Source organism: Trachypithecus francoisi, unplaced genomic scaffold (genome assembly GCF_009764315.1).
Source record: "Trachypithecus francoisi isolate TF-2019V2 unplaced genomic scaffold, Tfra_2.0 Lachesis_group12, whole genome shotgun sequence".
NCBI lineage: Eukaryota > Metazoa > Chordata > Mammalia > Primates > Cercopithecidae > Trachypithecus > Trachypithecus francoisi.
Genome location: NW_022681457.1, coordinates 4,223,706 through 4,248,119, shown reverse-complemented (window position 1 = coordinate 4,248,119; position 24,414 = coordinate 4,223,706). Strand labels below are relative to the sequence as shown.

Sequence of the window (24,414 nt, the reverse complement as noted above, 5' to 3'; positions counted from 1 at the left end):
TACAGGTTTCTGGGAGGAGGGAATGGAGAACCTGATCCCTCACTCTGAGAGTGGAGGGGCCTGGGCCCGGATTCCCGGGTCTGAGGGAGGAGGGGCTGGGACCCTGACTCCTGGGTCTGAGGGAGGAGGGGCTGGGAGGCTGGACTCCTGGGTCTGAGGGAGGAGGGGCTGGGAGGCTGGACTCCGGGTCTGAGGGAGGAGGGACTGGGGCTCCTGGATTCCTGTGTCTGTGGGAGGAGAGGAGTGTCTGAGGGAGGAGGGGCTGGGGACAAACTTCCAGGTCCCCAGCCTTCCTGGCAACGCCCCCCGAGGCTGGACTTCACGATCCAGCTTCTATTGAGGATTTGATGCGACGGCCTCACGGCGCTTTGGAGGTGAAAAAGGCCCAGAGTAGAGACAGAGAGAGAGAGAGAGAGACCGGCGGACACGGGATGGCTACGGGAACGCGCTATGCCGGGAAGGTAGTGGTTGTGACCGGGGGCGGGCGCGGCATCGGAGCTGGGATCGTGCGCGCCTTCGGTGAGCCGGGTCTGACTGCTGGGAGCTGTGGAGTGTGAGAGAGGAAGGATGGGGGCGGGGCGATGGGGGCGGAAAATAGGGTCTCCAACATTGCAGCCAGGATTCTGATCTTATAAAAGCCAATTTGCAGGCTAAAGTAAGCGTGTGGCGCGGTAGGCTAGGGCTGTCTGGCAGGGTCTTCGAAGGCAGTGGCCTCTTTCTCTGGGTCTGTTGGTGTAGCTGCAAAACCAGTGGTTTGGGGAATGGCCCTGTCAGTCGTGGAGTTTGCTCTGGAACCCACGAACGGGGGATCAGGAGCCTCAGCAGAAACCTGGGCAGGCAAGGAGAGTATGTGTCAAGGCCTCTGCCCTCTGTCCTGTGGGTGATCATGAGACTGGGGTCACGAGGGGAGACGGAGATCGGCCCCAATCTAGGTGGCCACAAGAGGGCGGCAGAGGCTTTAACCAAGACTCGGAGGGTAACGTGTTCCCTTCCTATTCTCAGTGGACAGCGGGGCCCAAGTGGTTATCTGCGACAAGGATGGTGAGTGAGGGTCCCTCAGCCCTCAGCCCTCACCTTGGTCCTTCCTCCCTCAGTCCCAGGGATCCAGGAACCCCAGCCCCTCTTCCCTCAGACCCAGGAGTCCAGGAGTCCCAGCCCCTCCTCCCTCAGACCCAGGAGTCCAGGAGTCCCAGCCCCTCCTCCTCAGACCCAGGAGTCCAGGCCCCCAGCCCCTCCTCCCTCAGACCCAGGAGTCCAGACCCCCAGCCCCTCCTCCCTCAGACCCAGGAGTCCAGACCCCCAGCCCCTCCTCCCTCAGATCCAGGAGTCCAGGCCCCCAGCCCCTCCTCCCTCAGATCCAGGAGTCCAGGCCCCCAGCACCTCCTCCCTCAGACCCAGAAGTCCAGGAGTCCCAGTCCCTCCTTCCTCAGACCAGTAGTGCAGGAGCCCCAGCCACTCCTCCCTCAGACCCAGGAGTCCAGGCCCCAGCACCTCCTCCCTTGGACCTACGAATCCAGGGCCCCAGCCCCTCCTCCCTTGGACCCAGGAGTCCAGACCCCCAGCCCCTCCTCTCTCAGACCCAGGAGTCCAGGCCCCCAGCCCCTCCTCTCTCAGACCCAGGAGTCCAGGCCCCCAGCCCCTCCTCCCTCAGATCCAGGAATCTGCAGACCCCCAGCCCCTCCTTCCTCAGACTCAGGAGTCCAGACCCCCAGCCCTTCCTCCCTCAGACCCAGGGGTCCAGACTCCCAGCCCCTCCTCCCTGAGGCCCAGGGGTCCAGGCTCCCAGCTCTTCTCTGCCTACAGAGTCTGGGGGCCGGGCCCTGGAGCAGGAGCTCCCTGGAGCTGTCTTTATCCTCTGTGATGTGACTCAGGAAGATGATGTGAAGGTGAGCGAGTTCCCATTCCTACCCCCATCTCCGCTAATGACCAGTTCTTTGTTCTCCTCCAGCCATTTGCATGTGCCTTTCCCTCTACTTTTCCTTCCTCTCCTGGCTCCACTGGACCCGTCAAAGGTTTCCAACCAGTGTCACTACACACACAAGGTCTTCTGTGACTTATGAGCAGGTCACGTGTTCCTTCTCTCCCACCTCTCCAAGGCTCTTAGCACATCTGACACGTGGATGGCAATGAATAAGTCCCTCAAAGTGGGTCAACTGTAATTGATTTTTCTGTCTCTTTTTTGGAGGTGTCACTGAGGCTGGAGTGCAGTGGCATGATCTTGGTTCACTGCAACCTCTGCCTCCCAGGTTCAAGCCACTCTCCTACCTCAGCCTGCTGAGTAACTGGGATTACGAGCATGCGCCACCATGTCCGGCTAATTTTTTTTTTTTTTGAGACGGAGTTTTGCTCTTGTTGCCCAGGCTGGAGTGCAATGATGCAATCTCGGCTCACCACAAACTCCGCCTCCCGGATTCAAGTGTTTCTCCTTTCTCACCTTCTGAGTAGCTGGGATTACAGGCATGTGCCACCACACCTGGCTAATTTTGTATTTTTAGTAGAGATGGTGTTTTTCTATGTTGGTCAGGGTGGTGTTGAACTCCCGACCTCAGGTGATCCGCCTGCCTTGGCCTCCCAAAGTGCTGGGATTACAAGCATGAGCCACTGCGCCCGGCTAATTTTTGTATTTTTAATAGAAATGGGGTTTCACGGCCGGGCACGGTGGCTCAAGCCTGTAATCCCAGCACTTTGGGAGGCCGAGACGGGCGGATCACGAGGTCAGGAGATCGAGACCATCCTGGCTAACATGGTGAAACCCCGTCTCTACTAAAAAAAATACAAAAAAAAAAAACTAGCCGGGCGAGGTGGTGGGCGCCTGTAGTCCCAGCTACTGGGGAGGCTGAGGCAGGAGAATGGCGTAAACCCGGGAGGCGGAGCTTGCAGTGAGCTGAGATCCAGCCACTGCACTCCAGCCTGGGCGACAGAGCGAGACTCCGTCTCAAAAAAAAAAAAAAAAAAAAAAGAAATGGGGTTTCACTATGTTGGCCAGGCTGGTCTCGAACTCCTGACCTCACGTGATCCACCCACCTCAGCCTCCAAAGTGTTGGGATTACAGGTGTGAGTCACTGCACATGGCCTGTGACTGATTTTTTTCTCCATTATTTCTGGGTTCCTGTTTCTTCCTTTTAATCGGTATCTCTCTGTTATCTGCCCCCCTTTAGTAACTGTCCCCTACACTCTCTCTGAATCCTTGTCACCCCCATGCCCCACCCCCAACCCTGGGTGCAGTGTGGCTCTGGCCAGCCCCCTGTCTCCTTCCTGTCTCCTGCTTGCCTGCTGTGTCTGCTGATCTCCACATCCCCTCTTCCTCTAGTTCTTGTCCCCATACCTGGGAGTCCAGCTTCCCCCTCCTGCCTTGCATTTGGGAGCCCTGTCTTCTATATGGCTGGACACCCCATCTACTGCTCATTGAAAGGACATTTCCTGGGCTGGGCGTGGTGCCTGTAATCCCAGCACTTTGGGAGGCTGAGGCGGACGGATCACTTGAGCTCAGGAGTTTGAGACCAGCTTGGACAACATAGTGAATCCCCGTCTCTACTAAAAAATACAAAAATTAGCTGGGCGTGGTGGCAGGTGCCTATAATCCCAGCTACTTGGGAGGTGGAGGTAGGAGAGTCGCTTGAACCCAGAAGGCGGAAGTTGCAGTAAGCCGAGATCGTGCCAATGCACTCCAACCTGAGTGACAAGAGGGAGACACCGTCTCCAAAAAACAACAACAACAACAACAACAAAGGACATTTCCTTCCTCCTCAGACCCTGGTTTCTGAGACCATCCGCCGATTTGGCCGCCTGGATTGTGTTGTCAACAACGCTGGCCATCGTGAGTTGTGAGATCCCAGGGCCATACCCCACCTCCTGCCCCCCCAACTCTGTTTCCTGCACTTCAGTTTCCCCATTCCCTTCCCCTGATTCCCTCATCCTGCCTCATACCTCTTTCTAGTCACTTAGACAGGAGAGTAAACCAATGGAAGACCCCTAGGCCTGGGCTGAAACTGGCCCTGTTCCGTCCCTCCTGTGTGTCCCCAGAGTTGTGCCCTCACCTGGCCATGTCTGTCCTTCCTTCCTTCCTTCCTTCCTTCCTTCCTTCCTTCCTTCCTTCCTTCCTTCCTTCCTTTCCTCCTCCTCCTCCTCCTCCTCCTCCTCCTCCTCCTCCTCCTCCTCCTCCTTCTTCTTCTCTCTCTCTCTCTCTCTCTCTCTCTCCCTCTCTCCCTCTCTCTTTCTCTCTCTTTGAGATGGAGTCATGCTCTGTTGTCCAGGCTGGAGTGCAGTGGCACCATCTCAGCTCACTGCAACCTCCGCCTCTCGAGTTCAAGCGATTCTCCTGCCTCAGCCTCCCAAGTAGCTGGGATTACAGGTGCCCCCGCCAGCACGCCAGGCTAATTTTTATATTTTTAGTAGAGATGGGGTTCTTCATGTTAGCCAGGCTGGTCTTGAACTCCTGACCTCAGATGATCTGCCCACCTTGGCCTCCCCAAGTGCTGGGGTTACAGGCATGAGCCACCGCACCTGGCCTTTTTTTTCTCTGAGACGGGGTCTCAGTCTGTCACTCAGGCTGGAGTGCAGTGGCTTGATCTAGGCTCACTGCAACCTCCACCTCCCAGGTTCAAGCAATTCTCCTGCCTCAGCCTCCTGAGTAGCTGGGATTACAGGCACCCACCACCACACCTGGCTAATTTTTGTATTTTTAGTAGAGAAGGGGTTTCACCATGTTGGCCAGGCTGTTCTCCAACTCCTGACCTCATGATCCGCCCACCTTGGCCTCCCAAAGTGCTGGGATTACAGGCGTGAGCCACGGCGTCTGGCCCCCCTCACTTTTCCTCTCTCTCTCACCCCCCACTTTAGACCCACCCCCACAGAGGCCTGAGGAGACCTCTGCCCAGGGATTCCGCCAGCTGCTGGAGCTGAACCTGCTGGGGACATACACCTTGACCAAGGTGAGGGCTGGCGACCCTGCTGCCAGGCCCGAGCAGCCTCCTTCCTGATAGGTGGATTGTGTGGTACATTTTGTCTAAGAGCACAATGTTTTCTGTTCTTTTTGTTTATTTGTTTGTTGGAGACAGGGTCTCTCTCTGTCGCCCAGGCAGAGTACAGTGGTGCGATCTTGGCTCACTGTAACCTCCACCTCCCTGGTTCAAGCAATTCTCATGCCTCAACCTCCTGAGTAACTGGGATTACAGGTGCAGGTCACAAAACTCAGCTGAATTTTGTAATTTTTGATAGCGATGCTCCTGACCACAAGTGATCTGCCTGCCTTGGCCTTCCGAAGTGCTGGGATTACAGACTTGAGCCACCATGCCTAGCCATCTATTTTCTGTTCTTTAGTTTAATCTCCTTATTCCGAAAGGAAGATAAATAACTGCAAATCTTTACATCCAGCAAAAGCTACTTTTGTAGCTACAAAGCCCAGTCCTAGGAACCTTCTAGAACCTTCCAAACTGGTGTGGTGGTGGTGGTGGGAGGGGATGTTAAGAACATATCAGGGCCAGACATACTGGCTCACACCTACAATCCCAGTGCTTTGGGAGGTCGTTGTGGGAGGTTCACTTGAGGTCAGGAGTTCAAGACAGCTGGGGCAATACAGCAAAACCCCCTCTCTACAACAAGTTTAGAAAATTAGCCGGGCTTGGTGGTGCCCTTGTAGTCCCAGCTGCTGAGGTGGCTGAGGTGGGAGGACCGTTTGAGCCCAAGAAGTCAAGGCTTCTGTGAACTATGTTCACACCACTGCCCTCCAGCCTGGGCAACAGAGCAAGACCTTAAACAAAAAGTGGGGGAGAGCTGGGCAGGGAATGAGAAAGAAAGTAAACCTTTTGATCTGAGAAAGGAGAGCCCCTTTAGATGATCAGGATCAGGCCCAGTGGGGCTTTTTAACAACTTTTTAAAAAAATAATTAATTTTTTGAGATAGAGTCTCACTCTGTCACCCAGGCTGGAGTGCAGTGGTGCAGTCTCGGCACTGCAACCTCTGCCTCCCAGGTTTAAGCAGTTCTCTGCCTCAGCCTCCCAAGTGGCTGGGATTACAGGTACCCACCACCACGCCCAGCTAATTTTTTTCTATTTTTAGTAGAGACAGGGTTTCACCATGTTGGCCAGGCTGGTCTTGAACTCCTGACCTTGTGATCCACCTACCTCAGCCTCCCAAAGTGCTGGGATTACAGGCATGAGCCACTGTGCTTGGCCTTTTTATTTTTTAATAGAGGTGGGGTTTCACTATGTTGTTCAGGCTGGTCTCAAACTCTTGGGTTCAAGTGATCCTCCCGCCTCAGCCTCCCAAACTCCTGGGATTACAGGTGTGAGCCACTGCACCTGGCTTGGAGGGACTTTATAAAAATTTATTTTAATTACTTTTTAGAGACAGGGACTCACTCTCCCTGTTACCCAGGCTGGGGTACCATCATAGCTCACAGCAGCCTCCAACCCCTGGGCTCAAGTGATCCTCTTGTATCAGCCTCCTGAGTAGTTGGGACCATGGGGTGCACCACTAGGACTGACTAATTTTTAACTTTTTTGTAGAGACAGAGTCTTGCTATGTTGCCCAGGCTGACCTCGAACTCCTTGCCTCAAGCTAGGATTATAGGCATGAACTACTGCACCTGTCCAATAATTACCTTTTGAGGCCACTTGCTTTCCGGGCTCTAGACTACCTGATACCAAGAAGCTCTAAAGTGCCACATACTCTATAGTTCAACCATGTATAGCCAATCACTAATCAATGTGATGTCTGTAAACCAATGACAATTCCTGATGAACAACTTCTGTAATCACCGCCTCTCCTGATTCATCCTTTTTTCTTTAAAAAGTTGAGCCTTTATTATTATTATTATTATAGAGTTGGGGTCTTGCTCTATTGCCCAGGCTGGTCTGGAACTCCTGGCCTCAAGCCATCCTTCTACCTCGGCCTCCCAAAGTGCTGGGATTACAGGCATGAGCCACTGTGCCTGGCCTGAGCCATTTTTTTTCTTTTCTTTTCTTTTTTTTGAGATGGAGTCTCGCTCTGTCGCCCAGGCTGGAGTACAGTGGCGCGATCTCCGCTCACTGCAAGCTCTGCCTCCCGGGTTTACGCCATTCTCCTGCCTCAGCCTCCCGAGTAACTGGGACTACAGGCGCCCGCCACATCGCCCGGCTAGTTTTTTTGTATTTTTTTAGTAGAGACGGGGTTTCACCGTGTTAGCCAGGATGGTCTCGATCTCCTGACCTCAGGATCTGCCCGTCTTGGCCTCCCAAAGTGCTGGGATTTCAGGCTTGAACCACCACGCCCGGCCTATTTTTTTTTCTTTTGCTCTCTGGAGCACTCCCCAATACAACCTGGAAGTGTATCCAGGGCAGCAGGTTGAGTGTGTCAACCTGCCGCCCAGGACACACTCCTAGATTAATAATCTCCTATGTTAATCATATCCTGTATTAAAAAGGAAGAAGGTTCTCAGCCTGCTGCCTGGGACACACTACTGTATTAAATAAATTCTTCGTTGGGCGCGGTGACTCACACCTATAATCCCAGCGCTGTGGGAGGCCAAGGCAGGCAGATCACTTGAGGTCAGGAGTTTGAGACCAGCTTGGCCAACATGGTGAAACCCCATCTCCACTAAAAATACAAAAATTAGCCAGACGTTGTGGCGCATGCACTTGTAATTCCAGCACTCAGGAGGCTGTGGCAGGAGGATCACTTAAACCTGGGAGGTAGAGGTTGCAACGAGCTGACATGGTGCCACTGCGCTCCAGCCTGAGTGACAGAACAAGACTCGGTCTCAAAAAATAAAAATAAATAAATAAATAAACTCAGTCCTATATTAAAAAGGAAGAAGGTCCTGAACCTGCAGCCTGGGATACACTTCTATATTAATAATCTCCTCTATTAATAATCTCCTATATTAAAAAGGAAGGAGAAGGGTTGTTCATGGTGGCTCACACCTGTAATCCCAGCACTTTGGGAGGCCGAGGAGGGTGGATCACCCGAGGTCAGGAGTTCAAGACCAGCCTGGCCAACATGGTGAGACCCCGTCTCTACTAAAAATACACAAAAAATTAGCTGGGCATGGTGGTGTGTGCCTGCAATCTGAACTACTCGGGAGGCTGAGGCAGGAAAATTGCTGGAACCTGGGAGATGGAGGTTGTAGTGAGCCGAGATCGCACTACTGCATTCCAGTCTGGGTGACAGAGTGAGACTCCATCTCAAAAAAAAAAAAAAAAAGTGAGGTATTTGGATTATTTGTTCTCCCCACCTCCAGCAACTGAGCAACTCACCAGAGCTGCCATTCACTGTGGCAGGAAAGCCTGGGGAGGGCGCTGTTGAGTATGAACTGCCCGGTGGACGTCCTGGTGGGAATGGGCATTGGGCATGAGATCGTGGAGGTGGGGCTCTGGAGATAGCAGGTTGGAGCTGACCAGTTTGAGGCTGGAGGAACTCAGGGGAGCAAGAGTAGGCAAAGAGGGGAGAGGCCTGAGGAGCGGGCCCAGCATCCAGGAAGCTTCAGGTGCTGACTCTGAGGTCGCATCTGAGATCCAGGTGAAATGCTCCCGGGAGGTTGGGCAATGCCCTGCTCAACTGGTGAACCCTGGCTCCTGTTCCAAACTTTTGTTCACTTTCTAGGATTAACCCAACACTAAAAATACCTCCACACATAAAACACACCTACACCTCAGCCCATGAAGAGTTAATATATGTATACATTTTTTCTTTCTTGTTCTTTTTCTTTTTCTCTTTTTCTTTTCTTTTTTTTTTTTCGAGATAGAATCTTGTTCCATCACCCAGGCTGGAGTGCAATGGCACAATCTCTGCTCACTGCAACCTCGACTACCTGGGCTCAAGCAATTCTCCTGCCTCAGCCTCCCGAGGAGCTGAGACTACAGGTGCCCACCACCACGCCCAGCTGATTTTTGTATTTTTTGTAGAGTTGGGGGTCTCACTATGTTGTTCAGGCAGGTCTCAAACTCCTAAGCTATAGCGGTCTGCCTGCCTCGGCCACCCAAAGCGCTAGGATTACAGGCATGAGCCACTGTGTCCGGCCTATGTTTTTTTTTTCATTCACTGCCAACATTTTACAAGACGGATTTCACATAAACCACCAAATTTCTTGTTTCTCTTAGAGAGTTGGTCAAGTTGGTCAACAGGACCTGTGGGGCAGGGAGGCAGAAGTAACAGGTGGCTTGTTTGCCTCAATTCTCTGCCACTTCTTACGTGCAATGTCGTGCAAGTTACTCAGCATTTCTGCTCCTCTGTTTTCTCACCTGTAAAATGGGGCCAATCATGACAGAGTTGTTCTGAGGATTTAATGAGATTAAATACCCGTGAAACCCTTATCAATATTTATCATGCTGCAATCTCAGCACTTTGGGAGGCTGAGGTGGGAAAATCGCTTGAGCTCAGGAGCTCGAGACCAGCCTGGGCAACATAGCCCCAGACCCCATCTCAACCAAAACCAAACAAAATTAGCCAGACATGGTGGCACACATCTGTAGTCTCAGCTACTCTAGAGGCTGCGGAGGATCACTTGAGCCTAGGAGGTTGAGGCTGTAGTGAACTTTGTTTGTGCCACTGCACTCCAGCCTGGGCAACAGAGTAAGACCTTGTCTCAAACAAAACAAAGCAAAAACAACTTGCTCTATCCATTGCCCATTGCCTCCTGCCATCCCCACCACCCAGATCATACAATTTTTTTTTTTTTTTGAGATGGAGTCTCGCTCTGTTGCCCAGGCTGGAGTGCAGTGGTGCCATCTCAGCTCACTGCAGCCTCCACCCACTGGGTTCAAGCCAATTCTCCTGCCTCACCCTCCCAAGTAGCTGGGACTACAGGCACCCGCCACCACACCTGGCTAGTTTTTGTATTTTTAGTAGAGATGAGGTTTCATCATGTTGGCCAGGCTGGTCTGGAACTCCTGACCTCAGGTGATCCGCCCGCCTCAGCCTCCCAAAGTGCTGGGAGGCGTGAGCTACCACACCCAGCCCAGAGCCCAGATCATACAATTTTATCAGGAGGAACTTCATATGTACCATACCACCAGTGTATTAGAATCCTTTTTACTTTTATTTTGACATAACTTAAGACTTGCAAAATGTTCCTAGAATAGTACAGAGAATTCCTGTATAATGAAACTCCCCATTGTTCTTTTCTTTTTTTTTCTTTTTTTTTTTTTTTTGAGACAGAGTCTTGCTTTGTTGCCAGGCTGGCATGCAGTGACACGATCTCGGCTCACTGCAACCTCTGCCTCCTGGGTTCAAGCTACTCTCTTACCTCAGCCTCCCAAGTAGCTGCTGGGATTACAGGCATGTACCACCACACCCTCTAATTTTTTTTTTAGTAGAGACAGGGTTTCACCATGTTGGCAAGGATGATCTCAATATCCTGACCTCGTGATCCACCTGCCTCAGCCTCCCAAAGTTCTGGGATTACAGGTGTGAGCCACTGTGTCCGGCCCTTTCTTTCTTTCTCTCTCTCTTTCTCTCTCTCTTTCTTTTCCCTTCCTTCCTTCTTGCCTGCCTGCCTGCCTTCCTTCCTTCCTTCCTTGCTTCCTCCTTCCTTTCTTCTTTCCTTCCTCCCTCCCTCCCTCCCTCCTTCCTTTTTTCTTTCCTTCTTTCGTCCTTTCCTTTTCTTTTTCTTTTTTTTTTTTTTTTGAGGCGGAGTCTCGCTCTGTCGCCCGGACTGGAGTGCAGTGGCCGGATCTCAGCTCACTGCAAGCTCCGTCTCTCAGGTTTACGCCATTCTCCTGCCTCAGCCTCCCGAGTAGCTGGGACTACAGGCGCCCGCCACCTCGCCCGGCTAGTTTTTGTATTTTTAGTAGAGACGGGGTTTCACCGTGTTAGCCAGAATGGTCTCGATCTCCTGACCTCGTGATCCGCCCGTCTCGGCCTCCCAAAGTGCTGGGATTACAGGCTTGAGCCACCGCACCCGGCCTCGTCCTTTCCTTTTCTTCTCAGGCTGGTGAGCAGTGGTGCCATCACAGCTCACTGCAGCCTTGAACTCTTGGGCTCGAGGGATCTTCCCGCCTCAACCTCTCAGCCTTCCGAGTAGCTGGGGCTACAGGTACGTGCCACAGCACCTGACTAATTTTATTTTAGTTTCAGTAGAGAGAAGGTCTTGCTATGTTGCCCAGGCTAGTCTTGAACTCCTGAGTTCAAACTATCTTCCTGCCTTGGCCTCCTAAAGTGTTAGGATTACAGGCGTGAGCCACCACACCTGGCCTTCTTTCTTTCTTTTTTTCTTGACTTTTACTTGTGGTTCAATGTTTAACATTTATTTATTTATTTATTTGATGGACTCTCTCTCTGTTGCCCAGGCTGGAGTGCAATGGCATGATATCGGCTCACTGCAACCTCTGCCTCCTGGGTTCAAGCCATTCTCCTGCCTCAGCCTACCAAGTAGCTGGGACTACAGACATGCACCACCACACCCGGCTAATTTTTGTGTTTTTAGTAGAGACAGGGTTTCACCATGTTGGCCAGGCTGGTCTTGAACTCTTGACCTCAAGTGATCTGCCCGCCTCGGCCTCCCAAAGCGCTGGGATTACAGGCGTGACCCATCATGCCTTACCTCAATGTTTAACATTTTTAAAAAATAAAGGCCGGGCGCGGTGGCTCAAGCCTGTAATCCCAGCACTTTGGGAGGCCGAGACGGGCGGATCACGAGGTCAGGAGATCGAGACCATCCTGGCTAACATGGTGAAACCCCGTCTCTACTAAAAAAAATACAAAAAAACTAGCCGGGCGAGGTGGCGGGCGCCTGTAGTCCCAGCCACTCGGGAGGCTGAGGCAGGAGAATGGTGTAAACCCAGGAGGCGGAGCTTGCAGTGAGCTGAGGTCTGGCCACTGCACTCCAGACTGGGCGACAGAGCGAGACTCCGTCTCAAAAAAAAATAAATAAATAAATAAATAAAAAATAAAAATAGGCTGGGTGCGGTGGCTCATACCTGTCATCCCAGCACTTTGGGAGGCCAAGGCTGGTGGATTGCCTGAGATCAGGAGTTCAAGACCAGCCTGGCTAACATGGTGAAAATGCGTTTCTACTAAAAATGCAAAAAAAATTAGCTGGGCATGGTGGCACATACCTGTAGTCCCAGCTACTCGGGAGGTTGAGGCAGGAGAATCACTTGGACCCGGTGAGGCCGAGGTTGCAGTGGGCTGAGATCGCGCCACTGCACTCCAGCCTGGGCGACAGAGCAAGACTTGGTCTCAAAAAAAAAAAAAAAAAAAAGAAAAGAAAAGGAAAGAAAAATAGAGTAGTATAATACATACTTTATGCCCATCATTTGTATTAGCATTTATTCACATTTTGTATATCATATATATGTGTGTATATACATAAATATATGTATTTCTTTTTGTCAAAGTATTATAAGTCTGTTACGACACCATGACAGTTCATTTCCAAACACGTTAGTAAGCATCTCCTAAAAATAAAGCCTTATAATTATTATTATTTTGAGATAGTGTCTTGCTCTGTCTCCGAGGCTGGAGTGCAGTGAAATGATCATGGCTCACTGCAGCCCCAACTTCCTAGGCTCAAGTGATCCTCCTACCTCAGCCTCTAGGTTGCTGGGACAACAGGCATGCACCACTACACCCAACCAATCTTTTATTTTTTTGCAGAGACAGACTCTCACCATTTTGTCCAGGCTCAGGCCTTTTTTACATAAGAAAAATACCATTGTATCACCTAATACAATTAACAGAAATGTCTTAACACCATGTCATAGTTAACTCTATATAAACAGACCCAGAAGTTCCCAAATGTTTTATTATAGCTGATTTGTTCACACCAGGATCCTGACAACATCTGTGTATTGCATTTGGTTTCCCTGAGGACAAAGGCTTTTGTCTGCTTGTTCATGCACTTGTTGCAAAGAAATCTTGTGAACACTTGTGTCGCTGCCATTATCACCATCACTATTTCCATCATCATTACCATTGTTACCACCCTCATCATCATTCTCACCATCATCCTCACATCACCATTTTTACCATCACCACCATCACCAACACCATCATCACCATCACCACCACCATCACCACCATCACCATCATCACCATCATCACCATCATCATCACTGTCATTACCACAATCATCACCATCAGCATCAGCAACATTATCATCGCCATCATTGCCACCATCACCACCATCATCACCATCACCATCATTACCACAATCATCATCATTACCACAATCATCACCATCAGCATCGTCATCATCATCACCACTGTCATTACTACAATTACCATCACCATCACCACCATCATTGCTACAATTTACCATCACCATCATCACCACCATCATTACCACAATCACCATCACCATCGTCATTACCGCAATCACCATTACCACCATCATCACCATCACCATCCTCATCATCATCACCACTATCATTACTACAATTACCATCACCATCACCACCGTTACCACAATCATCACCATTACTACCATCACCATCCTCACCAACATAATTGTCATTACCATCATTAGCACAATCATCACCATCATCACCATCCTACTAACATCCTCACCATCACCACCATTATCATCACCATCATCATCACCGTTATTATTACCACAATCACCATCACCATCATCACCATCATCATCCTCACCATCATCCTCATCCTCATCATCATCCTTCTCACTATCCTCACCATCACCATCTTCATTACCACCATTATCACCATCATACTCACCATCACCATCATGACCACCATCATCATCACCATCACCACCATTATCACTATCATCACCATCATTACCATCACCATCAAAATCCCTTAGAAGCTCTCTTTTTTCTCTTCTCTCTCAGCCATGTGACTTTGGAAGCTCTTTAAATGTTGATTCTGGGACCCCTGCCCAGATCCCTTGAATTAGAATCTCTAGGTCTTTGGCCTTCCTGGTGGATTCTGATACAAGCCAAAGTTTGTGACTCCCTAGGCAAGGGAGAACCAGGGCAGGATTAAGGATATTTAGATAGTCAAGGAAATGATACCTTATGGAAAGGAGGGATCCACAGAAGGTGTTGGAGCACGGGGGTTTCGGTTGTAGTCTCTCAGAGCTGGATTGTTTCTTAAAGATCTATCCATTCTGGCCAGGTGCGATAGCTCACGCCTGTAATCCCAGCATTTTGGGAGGCTCAGGCGGGTGGATCACAAGGTCAGGGGTTTAGGCCGGGCACGGTGGCTCAAGCCTGTAATCCCAGCACTTTGGGAGGCCGAGACGGGTGGATCACGAGGTCAGGAGATCGAGACCATCCTGGCTAACACAGTGAAACCCCGTCTCTACTAAAAAATAAAAAAAACTGGCCGGGCGCAGTGGCTCAAGCCTGTAATCCCAGCACTTTGGGAGGCCGAGACGGGCGGATCACGAGGTCAGGAGATCGAGACCATCCTGGCTAACACAGTGAAACCCCGTCTCTACTAAAAAATAAAAAAAAATTAGCCGGACGAGGTGGCGGGCACCTGTAGTCCCAGTTACTCGGGAGGCTGAGGCAGGAAAATGACGTAAACCCGGGAGGCGGAGCTTGCAGTGAGCTGAGATCCGGCCACTGCACTCCAGCCTGGGCGACAGAGCGAGACTCCGTCTCAAAAAAAAAAAAAGAAATAAAGAAAAAACACAAGGTCAGGGGTTTAGGCCGGGCACGGTGGCTCAAGCCTGTAATCCCAGCACTTGGGAGGCCGAGACGGGTGGATCACGAGGTCAGGAGATCGAGACCATCCTGGCTAACACAGTGAAACCCCGTCTCTACTAAAAAATAAAAAAAAACTGGCCGGGCGCAGTGGCTCAAGCCTGTAATCCCAGCACTTTGGGAGGCCGAGACGGGCGGATCACGAGGTCAGGAGATCGAGACCATCCTGGCTAACACAGTGAAACCCCGTCTCTACTAAAAAATAAAAAAAATTAGCCGGACGAGGTGGCGGGCACCTGTAGTCCCAGTTACTCGGGAGGCTGAGGCAGGAAAATGACGTAAACCGGGAGGCGGAGCTTGCAGTGAGCTGAGATCCGGCCACTGCACTCCAGCCTGGGCGACAGAGCGAGACTCCGTCTCAAAAAAAAAAAAAAAGAAATAAAGAAAAAACACAAGGTCAGGGGTTTGAGACCAGCCTGGCCAATATGGTGAAACCCTGTCTCTACTAAAAAAATACAAAAATTAGCCAGGCGTAGTGGTGGGTGCCTGGTAGTCCCAGCTACTTGGGAGGCTGAGGCAGGAGAATTGCTTGAACCCGGGAGGTGGAGGTAGCAGTGAGACGAGATTGCACCACTGCACTCCAGCCTGGGTGAGACAGGGCAAGACTCCATCTCAAAAAAAAAAAAAGATCTATCCGTCTCTCCATTCAGTAATCTATTTAGTCAAGTACTGACCAAACCAGACAATGTTCTTTTTTTTTTTGGAGAGGGATTAGCCTGGCTAATCTATTTTTAGCAGAGACGGGGTTTCACCGTACTGGTCAGGGCGGTCTCCTGACCTTAGGTGATCCATCTGCCTTGGCCTCCCAAAATGCTGAGATTACAGGCGGGAGCCACTGTACCCAGCCTCAGGCAATGTTCTTTTTTGTTTTGTTTTGTTTTTTTTAGAGATCGGGTCTTGCTCTGTAGCCCACGCTGGAGTGCCATGGTGTGATCATAGTTCACTGAAGCCCTGACCTCCCAGACTCAAGTAATCCTCCCACCGCAGCCTCCCGAAAACCTGGGACCACAAACACACACCACTATGCCTGGCTAATTTTTGTATTTTTGTTGAGATGTGGGGGGTCTCACCATGTTGTCCAGACTAGTCTCAAACTCCTTGGGCTCAAGTGATCCTCCCACTTCAGCCTCCCCAGATGCTGGGATTACAGGCGTGAGCTACTGCACCTGGCCCAGGCAGTGTTATAGGTGCTGGAGATACAGCAGGGAGCCAGGTCCATGTGGGCTCTGTCCTTGGGGCGTTTACACTCCTGGGCAGCCAGGTGTTACTAAACAGACAGAGTCATGAATTCAGAAGAGTGTTTTGCTTTAGGAGGGGGATGGGTAGGGTTCTGGGAGAATGTGACCTGGAGACTGGCCCGTTCAGGGAATGTAGCCAAACTTCCTGGAAGTAATGAAATCTGAGCAGCACTGACCAGTGGAGGGAGTGGAGAAAGAGATGGCAAGGCGAGGGCCTGGCAGTAAGACAGGGTTTGCCGCTGCTGCCAGCTGGGCCCAGTGAGAGAAGGGGATGTTGCAAGAAGAGACTGGGGCAGGGACCAGATCAGGCAGGGCCTCGAAGGCCGTGCTGAAGCATCTGGTCTTTATCTCAAGAGCAATAGGGAGCTATGGAAGGTATCTGAGCAAGGGAGTGATGTGATCTTGTTAATATTATTAACAGGTCATAGGCTCTGGCTCCTGTAGGTATGAGGGAAGAATCTGAGGGCCAAGCATGAGAGTGGGAGAACCAGTATTAGGAGTTGATTGCATTTGAGCCAGGCACGGTGGTTCACGCCTGTAATCCCAGCACTTTGGGAGGCTGAGGCGGGCAGATCGCCTGAGGTCAGGAATTTGAGACCAGCCTGGCCAACATGGAGAAACCCCGTTGCTACTAAAAATACAAAAATTAGCCGGGCGTGGTGGCAGACGCATGTAATCCCAGCTACTTGGGAGGCTGAGGCAGGAGAATTGCTTGAACCTGGGAGGCGGAGGTTGCAGTGAGCCAAGATCGTGCCACTGCACTCAAGCCTGGGTGACAGAGCAATACTCCGTCTCTAAAAAAAACAAACAAACAAAAAAAGGAGTTGATAGCATTTGTCCAAGGGAGAAGTGGGGGCTTTCAAGTCCTCGTGATCTGGCCCCTGTTCTTCTCTGACCTCACCTCCAGCCACACTGGTCTTATTGCTCCCAAACACAGCAGGCCTGCTCCTGTCTCAGAACTTTGGTACTTAAGAGCTGGGGTCTCAGTATGTTGCACAGGCTGGCCTTGAACTTTTGGGCTGAAGTGATCCTCCAACCTCGGTCTCCCAAAGCACTGACATTACAGGTATCTGCCACCACACCCGGCCCCCAGCAGGTCCTTGATGTAGAGCAGGTGCTTAGTGACCTTGAGGGTTGTGGGGGGAAGGACACTCAGGATGTGTGGGACAAATATTTAATGAACTCCAGCTATGTGCCTTGTGCTGGGGTGAGGGTGGCAAGAACCGTGTCTCAGCCCTGGTGAGACTTACGTTTGCAGGGTCAGGTTGGGGAGGAGATTAAATGGCACGGCAGGTGCACAGACTGAGGGAGAAATGGAGCAAGGCAGGCGGAGTGGGTACTGGGAGGGAGGGCGTCAAAGCTGGTGGAAATAAGAGGAGGCGAGGGTGAGGGGGGTTCCCTGAGGAGAAAGCCAGAGGCTGGTCAATGCCCACATCATTCATGCTCATATTACAGCATGGTTTCTCTTTTTCTTTTTCTTTCTTTCTTTCTGGTTTTTTGTTTTGTTTTGTTTTGTTTTGTTTTTTTTGAGACAGTCTTTATCTGTTGCACAGGCTGAAGTGCAGTAGTGTGAACGTGGCTTACTGTAACCTCTGCCTCCCAGGTTCAAGAGATTCTCCTGCCTCAGCCTCCCGAGTAGCTGGGATTACAGGCACGCACCACCACACCCGGCTGATTTTTGTGTATTTAGTAGAGATGGGGTTTCACCATGTTGACCAGTCTGTTCTCGAACTCTTGACCTCAGGTGATTGTCTGCATCAGCCTCCCAAAGTTCTAGGATTACAGGTGTGAGCCACTGCACCTGGCCTAAAGTTCTTAACACTTAGAATTGTGAGAAATTGTTGTTTGTTTATGGATTTGGGCCTCAGCCTGTCCAGTAGCAAGCACTGGCTCTCTCGGGTGTCATGTGATGCCCTGTGGGTGTGAATCATCCCTCCATTCCTCAGTCTTCTCACTTGTGAAATGGGACTCTCAGCTGTACCTCCTCTTTGTAGGTACAGGAGAATGTTAGAGGGATGAAATGAGCTAATTCGTGTAAATTGCTGAGGACAGGGCTGGACACATACCAGGTCCTCCATTCATTCATTAATTCACTCATTCATTCGTTCAGAGGATATTTATGAAGCATGTACTATGTGCCAGGCACCTTAGTGCTGGGAAAGAAACAAAATCAGAACTCTTGACCGTCTCTCATAGGTTTCTGCACGCTAGTGGGAGAGACAGAACATGAACAAACAAGTAAAATATATATGGCCTGTCAGAAGGGAGTGTGTGACACAGAGAAAAGACATCCGGAAGAGGGAAGGGGACTCAGTGGTATGGGAACTGCAGTTTTATTTTATAATTTTATTTTTTGGGGCCAGGCGTGGTGGCTCATGCCTGTAATCCCAGCACTTTGGGAGGGCGAGGTAGGCAGATTACTTGAGCTTAGGAGTTCAAGACCAGCCTGGCCAACATGGTGAAACCCCGTCTCTACTAAAAAATACAAAAATTAGCCGGGCGGGCGTGCTGACACATGCCTGTAGTCCCAGCTACTTGGGAGACTGAGGCAAGAGAATTGCTTGAACCTGGGAGGTGGAGGTTGCAGTGAGCCAAGATGACATCACTACATTCCAGCCTGGGCGACAGAGTGAGACTCTGTTTCACAAAACAAAACAAAACAAAAAGAAATTTTTTTTTTTGTTAAAAAAATGAAGACAGGCCGGGCACCGTGGCTTATGCCTGGAATCCCAGCACTTTGGGAGACCGAGGCAGGCAGATCACATGAGATCAGAAGTTCAAGACCAGCTTGGCCAGCATAGTGAAACCCTGTCTCCACTAAAAAAAAAAAGAAAATTATCCTGGTGTGGGGGCACATGCCTATAGTCCCAGCTACTCGGGAGGCCGAGGCAGGAGAATCACTTGAACCTGGGAAGCAGAGGTTGCAGTGAGCTGAGATCACACCACTGCACTCCAGTCTAGACAACAGAGCGATACTCCATCTCAAAAAAAAAAAAAGAAAGAAAAAGAAAGACACGGTCTTGCTAAGTTGCCTAGGCTGGTCTCAAACATCTGGGTTCAAGCAATCCTCCCTCCTCAGCCTCCCAAAGTGCAAGGATTACAGGCGTGAACCACTGAGCCCTGCAGTTTTAAATAGTATAGCCAGGGAAGGCCTCACTGAAGAGGTGACCTCGGATCAGGGTTTGAGGGAGCTGAGGGAGAGTGTTTACCCAGGATAGTCCCTGTTTATCATTGACACTGTGGCCTGAAAATACCATGTCCCCGGAAACCCTTCAGTCCTGGGCAAACGGGGATGGCTCGCCACCCTAGGAGTGGGTCTTGTGGCTCTCTTAGGAAAAGGCACTCCAGGCAGAGGGAGCAGCAAGTTCAAAGGCCCTGAGGCTGGAACAGGCAAGGTGTGTCTGAAGATACAGCACAGAAAAGGGGGAGGCCGTTTTGGAGGGGACTGACTCATTTAGATTCCCACTCGGAGAGCCTGCTAGGGGTGCCGCCTTGTACCAATTCGTCTTAAGTGGCAAAAACAGGCCTTGCCTGGCCAGCTCAGCTGCCCAAGGCAAGTGAGATCAAAGACAGAATTTGAGTTTATCCAAGGTCATGTGTAGTCAATGAACACACACACACACACACACACACACACACACACACACACACAGAGAGAGAGAGAGAGAGTGTATATTTAGGGACTTCCCAGGTGGCCAGGGAGTTGAATTGCAGGAGAGAAGGTGGCAGGAAACAGTGCATTTCTTTTCTTTTTTTTTTTTGAGACAGAGTCTTGCTCTGTTACCCAGGCTGGAGTGCAGTAGCGCGATCTTGGCCACCTGCAACCTCCACCTCCCAGGTTCAAGCAGTTGTCCTGCCTCAGCTCCCAAGTAGCTGAGATTACAGGCATATGCCACTATGCCTGGCTAATTTTGTATTTTTAGTAGAGATGGGGCTTCATCATGTTGGCCAGACTGTTCTCAAACTCCTGACCTCAGATGATCTACCCACCTCAGCCTCCCAAAGTGCTGGGATTACAGGCATGAGACACTGTGCCGGGTCTAGAGTGCCTTTCATGAAGGCCTCATAGAAACCATCTTCCCCTCCATGCATAAAAGAACTTCCTGGCTGGGTGTGATGGCTCACGCCTGTAATCCCAACATTTTGGGAGGCTGAGCAGGGAGGATTGCTTGAGCCCAGGAGTTTGGAGCTGCAGTGAGCTATGATCATGCCACTGCATTCCAGCCTGGGCCACAGAGACTTCATCGGAAAAGAACTTCATCCCATTTTTGAAAAATAGGCAGCCTTCTGGATCTCTCATCCATTTTCCTGTCTTGATATGGACAGGAATTTGAGTAACATACAAAGACCAAGGGAGAGGGGAACAGAGATAGAGACAAAGACAGACAAAACCCGGGAGAAGAGAGAGAAATCTCTTTCCACCAAGGACAGACTCCTTGAGTGCTGAGATCCAGCAAACCCAGGGCAAACCAGAGAAGGTGTTACGTTAGATGCTGTCTCTAGCGGTCACTGAGATCAACCAAAACATGCCAGGGAGATGGCTGTCATCCCAGACGCCAGGATGGCTGTGGCTGTGTTGCAGTGGTCTGGGAGATGCAGGGCTTGTGTGGCTTACTTGGCCTCTTGTCTCCCTAGCTTGCCCTCCCTCACCTGCGGAAGAGCCAAGGGAATGTCATCAACATCTCCAGCCTAGTGGGGGCAATTGGCCAGGCCCAGGCAGTTCCCTATGTGGCCACCAAGGTACAGCAGCCCCTACCCCTTCCTTCCCTCCCTACTCCTTCCCCTGGGCCTTGGCTTGGAGTCCAGACACCTTAGGAGCCAAACCTAGCAAGATCTTGTCCCTAGAGAGTCTCACACCCAACTGCCAGATTCAGCACCCAGGCATAACTGCCTGTGATAGATTTCTGTTTTTTTCTTTTATTTATTTATTTAATTTTTGTATTTTTATTTTTTTGAGACGAAGTCTTGCTCTGTCACCCAGGCTGGAGTGCTGTGGCTTAATCTCGGCTCACTGCAAGCTCCGCCTCTTGGGTTCACGCCATTCTCCTGCCTCAGCCTCCCGAGTAGCTGGGACTACAGGCGCCCGCCACCTCGCCCGGCCAATTTTTTGTATTTTTAGTAGAGACGGGGTTTCACCGTGTTAGCCAGGATGGTCTCGATCTCCTGGCCTCATGATCCACCCGCCTCGGCCTCCCAAAGTGCTGGGATTACAGGTGTGAGCCACCGTGCCAGGCCTACTTATTTATTTTTGAAACAGAGTCTCGCTCTGTCTCCCAGGCTGGAGTGCAGTGGCACGATCTCAGCTCACTGCAAGCTCCGCCTCCCAGGTTCACGCTATGCTCCTGCCTAAGCCTCCCGAATAACTGGGACTACAGGCGCCCGCCACCATGCCTGGCTAATTTTTTTGTATTTTTAGTACCGATGGGGTTTCACCGTGTTAGGCAGAATGGTCTCAAACTCCTGACCTTGTGGTCCACCCGCATCTGCCTCCCAAAGTGCTAGAATTACAAGCTGAGCCACTGCACCTGGCCTTTTTTTTTTTTGAGACGGAGTCTCGCTTTGTCACCATGCAGGAGTGCAGTGGCGTGATCTCGGCTCACTGCAACCTCCGCCTCCTGGGTTCAAGGGATTCTCCTGACTCAGCCTCCTGAGTAGCTGGGACTACAGGAGCAGGCCACTACGCCCAGCTAATTTTTTTTTTTTTTTTTTTTTTTTTTTGTATTTTTAGTAGAGACAGGGTTTCACCATGGTAGCCAGGATGGTCTCGAATTTTCTGACCTCACGGTCTGCCTGCCTTGGCCTCCCAAAGTGCTGGGATTACAGGTGTGAGCCACTGCACCCAGCAGATTTCTGTTTTTTTGTTTGTTTGTTTGTTTGTTTTGAGATGGAGTTTTGCTCTTGTTGCCCAGGTTGGAGTGGAATGGCAAGATCTCGGCTCACTGCACATCCGCCTCCCAGGTTCAAGCAATTCTCCTGCCTCAGCCTCCCAAGTAGCTGACATTACAGGTGGCTGCCACCATGCCCAGCTAGTTTTTTGTATTTTTAGTAGAGACGAAGTCTCACCATGTTGGTGAGGCTGGTCTTGAACTCTGGACTCGAACACCCGCCTCAGCCTCAGAAAGTGTTGGGATTACAGGTGTGAGCCACTGCGCCCTTCTCCTTCTCCCTCTCCCTCTCCCTCTCCTTCTTCTTCTTCTTCTTTTTTTGAGATAGGGTCTCACTCTGTCGCCCAGGTTGTAGTACGGTGGCATGATCTCAGCTCACTGCAACCTCTGCCTCACAAGTTCAAGAGATTCTTATGCCTCAGCCTCCCCAGTAGCTGGGATTACAGGCGTGCACCACCATGTCTGGTTAATTTTTGTATTTTTAGTAGAGATGGGCTTTCACCATGTTGGCCAGGCTGGTCTCGAACTCCTGACCTCAAGTGATCCACCCATCCCAGCCTCCCAAAGTGCTGGGATTATAGGTGTGAGCCACTGCACCTGGCCCTTCTTTTTTTTCTTTTACATTTTGTTTTGTTTTGTTTTGTTTTGAGATAGAGCCTTACTCTGTCATCCAGGTTGTAGTGCGGTGGCACAATCTCAGCTCACTGCAACCTCTGCCTCACAGGTTCAAGGGATTCTCACGCCTCGGCCTCCCCAGTAGCTGGGATTACAGGCGCGCACCACCATGTCCGGTTAATTTTTGTATTTTTAGTAGAGATGGGGTTTCGCCATGTTGGCCAGGCTGGTCTGGAACTCCTGGCCTCAAGTGATCCACCCATCCCGGCCTCCCAAAGTACTGGAATTACAGGTGTGAGCCACCGCACCTGGCCTTCCTGTGACAGATTTCTATGCCAAGTTTCTCCCAAGAAACCAAGGCTGGTGCCTCTGAAACAGCCTTCAAGGAGGGCATGACTTCCCCATTCTGATGCTCCCCCGGCAGGCAGGAGACAATGGATGGCAGGGACCCCATGTCCCGAGGACTGAACTTTCTTCCCCGCTCCGTTTTCTGCAGGGGGCAGTAACGGCCATGACCAAAGCCTTGGCCCTGGATGAAAGTCCATATGGTGTCCGAGTCAACTGGTGAGCTGCTCTGAGCAGGCCGAGAGCCTTCTGGGGGAACTGGGGTGACTGGGAGTGATCCCAAGTGATTCGAGACAGATTTCTTTGATCCCCTCTCTCCCTTCCCCCAGTATCTCCCCAGGAAACATCTGGACCCCACTGTGGGAAGAGCTGGCAGCCTTCACACCAGACCCTAGGGCCACAGTCCTAGAGGGCATGCTGGCCCAGGTAGGAGTGGGGTTCGGATCCAGGTGGTAGAAGGTAGCTTGGGGGTGGGGCACATGGCGATCAAGTGGGGCTTCTCTTGACCTCCTTCCCCCCTCTTTTCTCCCCAGCCACTGGGCCGCATGGGCCAGCCCGCTGAGGTCGGGGCTGCGGCAGTGTTCCTGGCCTCCGAAGCCAACTTCTGCACGGGCATCGAACTGCTCGTGACAGGGGGTGCAGAGCTGGGGTATGGGCGCAAGGCCAGTCGGAGCACCCCCGTGGACGCCCCTGATATTCCCTTCTGATTTCTCTCATTTCTACTTGGGGCCCCCTTCCTAGGACTCTCCCACCCCAAACTCCAACCTGTATCAGATGCAGCCCCCAAGCCCTTAGACTCTAAGCCCACTTAGGAAGGTACCAGGTCACCCTGCAAGTTCCCATAAAAGCAATTTGCAGCCAGAAGGAGGAAGACATCGTTATATTTATTTCCCCCCCTTTAGACGAGTCCTTCTGCCCACTTAGCCCCTGCACCCCAGACCCACAAGTTGCCTCTACACTGAAGGACTGCAGCTCCCCCCGCCCCCCAACGCCAGGCCTTGCAGCAAGCAGGTGCCTGATGTTGCTAGCCCTGTCGCTGTCGCCAGGGGCTCCTGGGAAAGGTAGAGCGGTTTGGCTTCACCAGCGCGCTAAAGGCTCGCAGGGGAGAGTAAATTAAGCGCAATTAGGAGGTAATGGAGGGGGAGGCACAAAAGGCCCTCCTCCTTATTCTTGGCCCTCAGGGAAAAGGAGTCTTCCTCTCAGTGCCTGTGGAATAGGAAGGTAGCTGGCAAGAAAAGTCCAGAGGGAAGAGAAAGTGGGGGGTTGAGACATCTGGATCAGAGGGAGAAGGGCCTGAAACTCCTGGGTTTTGGGTCCGCAGGGCACTGGGGTATGCAGACTCCCCAGCTGGACCCAGGAGGGGCGCAGGGCCCGGGAGCGCTGGCGTCCAGCAGGTGAGGGGTGGAGCTGCAGGGCTGCTGCGGATTGGCTGTGGCGGGGGGGCGTGTGCGCCAACCGCTGATTGGCCGCGGCGGGGGCGGGAGCTGTCCGTGGGCGCCGCCCCTACAGCTCGGGGCTGGCGGTTGGGCAGGAGGACCGGGGTGGAGTGCAGAAAAACAGGGCCAGGCCCTGCGGGGGAAGGGTCCCGCGGTTTGGCTGTTCGGGCCTGTGGCTGTTGGGGTGGCAGGACAGTGACCCGGGGACAGGACTTGGGGGCACTGTGGGGGTAGAATTTGGACACAG

General features: G+C 51.5%; 1 protein-coding gene across 1 annotated transcript; it reads left to right on the top strand.

Annotated features, from left to right (window-relative positions):
* The first annotated feature begins 163 nt into the window (after window positions 1–163).
* On the top strand, window positions 164–23,596 carry HSD17B14 (hydroxysteroid 17-beta dehydrogenase 14). The gene is made up of 9 exons (XM_033223936.1): window positions 164–519; window positions 1,003–1,041; window positions 1,804–1,886; window positions 3,751–3,817; window positions 4,840–4,931; window positions 20,522–20,626; window positions 22,883–22,950; window positions 23,061–23,157; window positions 23,265–23,596. Exons 1-9 carry the CDS (start codon window positions 348–350, stop codon window positions 23,436–23,438), a joined length of 897 nt encoding a protein of 298 aa, XP_033079827.1. The 5' UTR covers window positions 164–347; the 3' UTR covers window positions 23,439–23,596.
* Window positions 23,597–24,414: the final 818 nt, after the last annotated feature.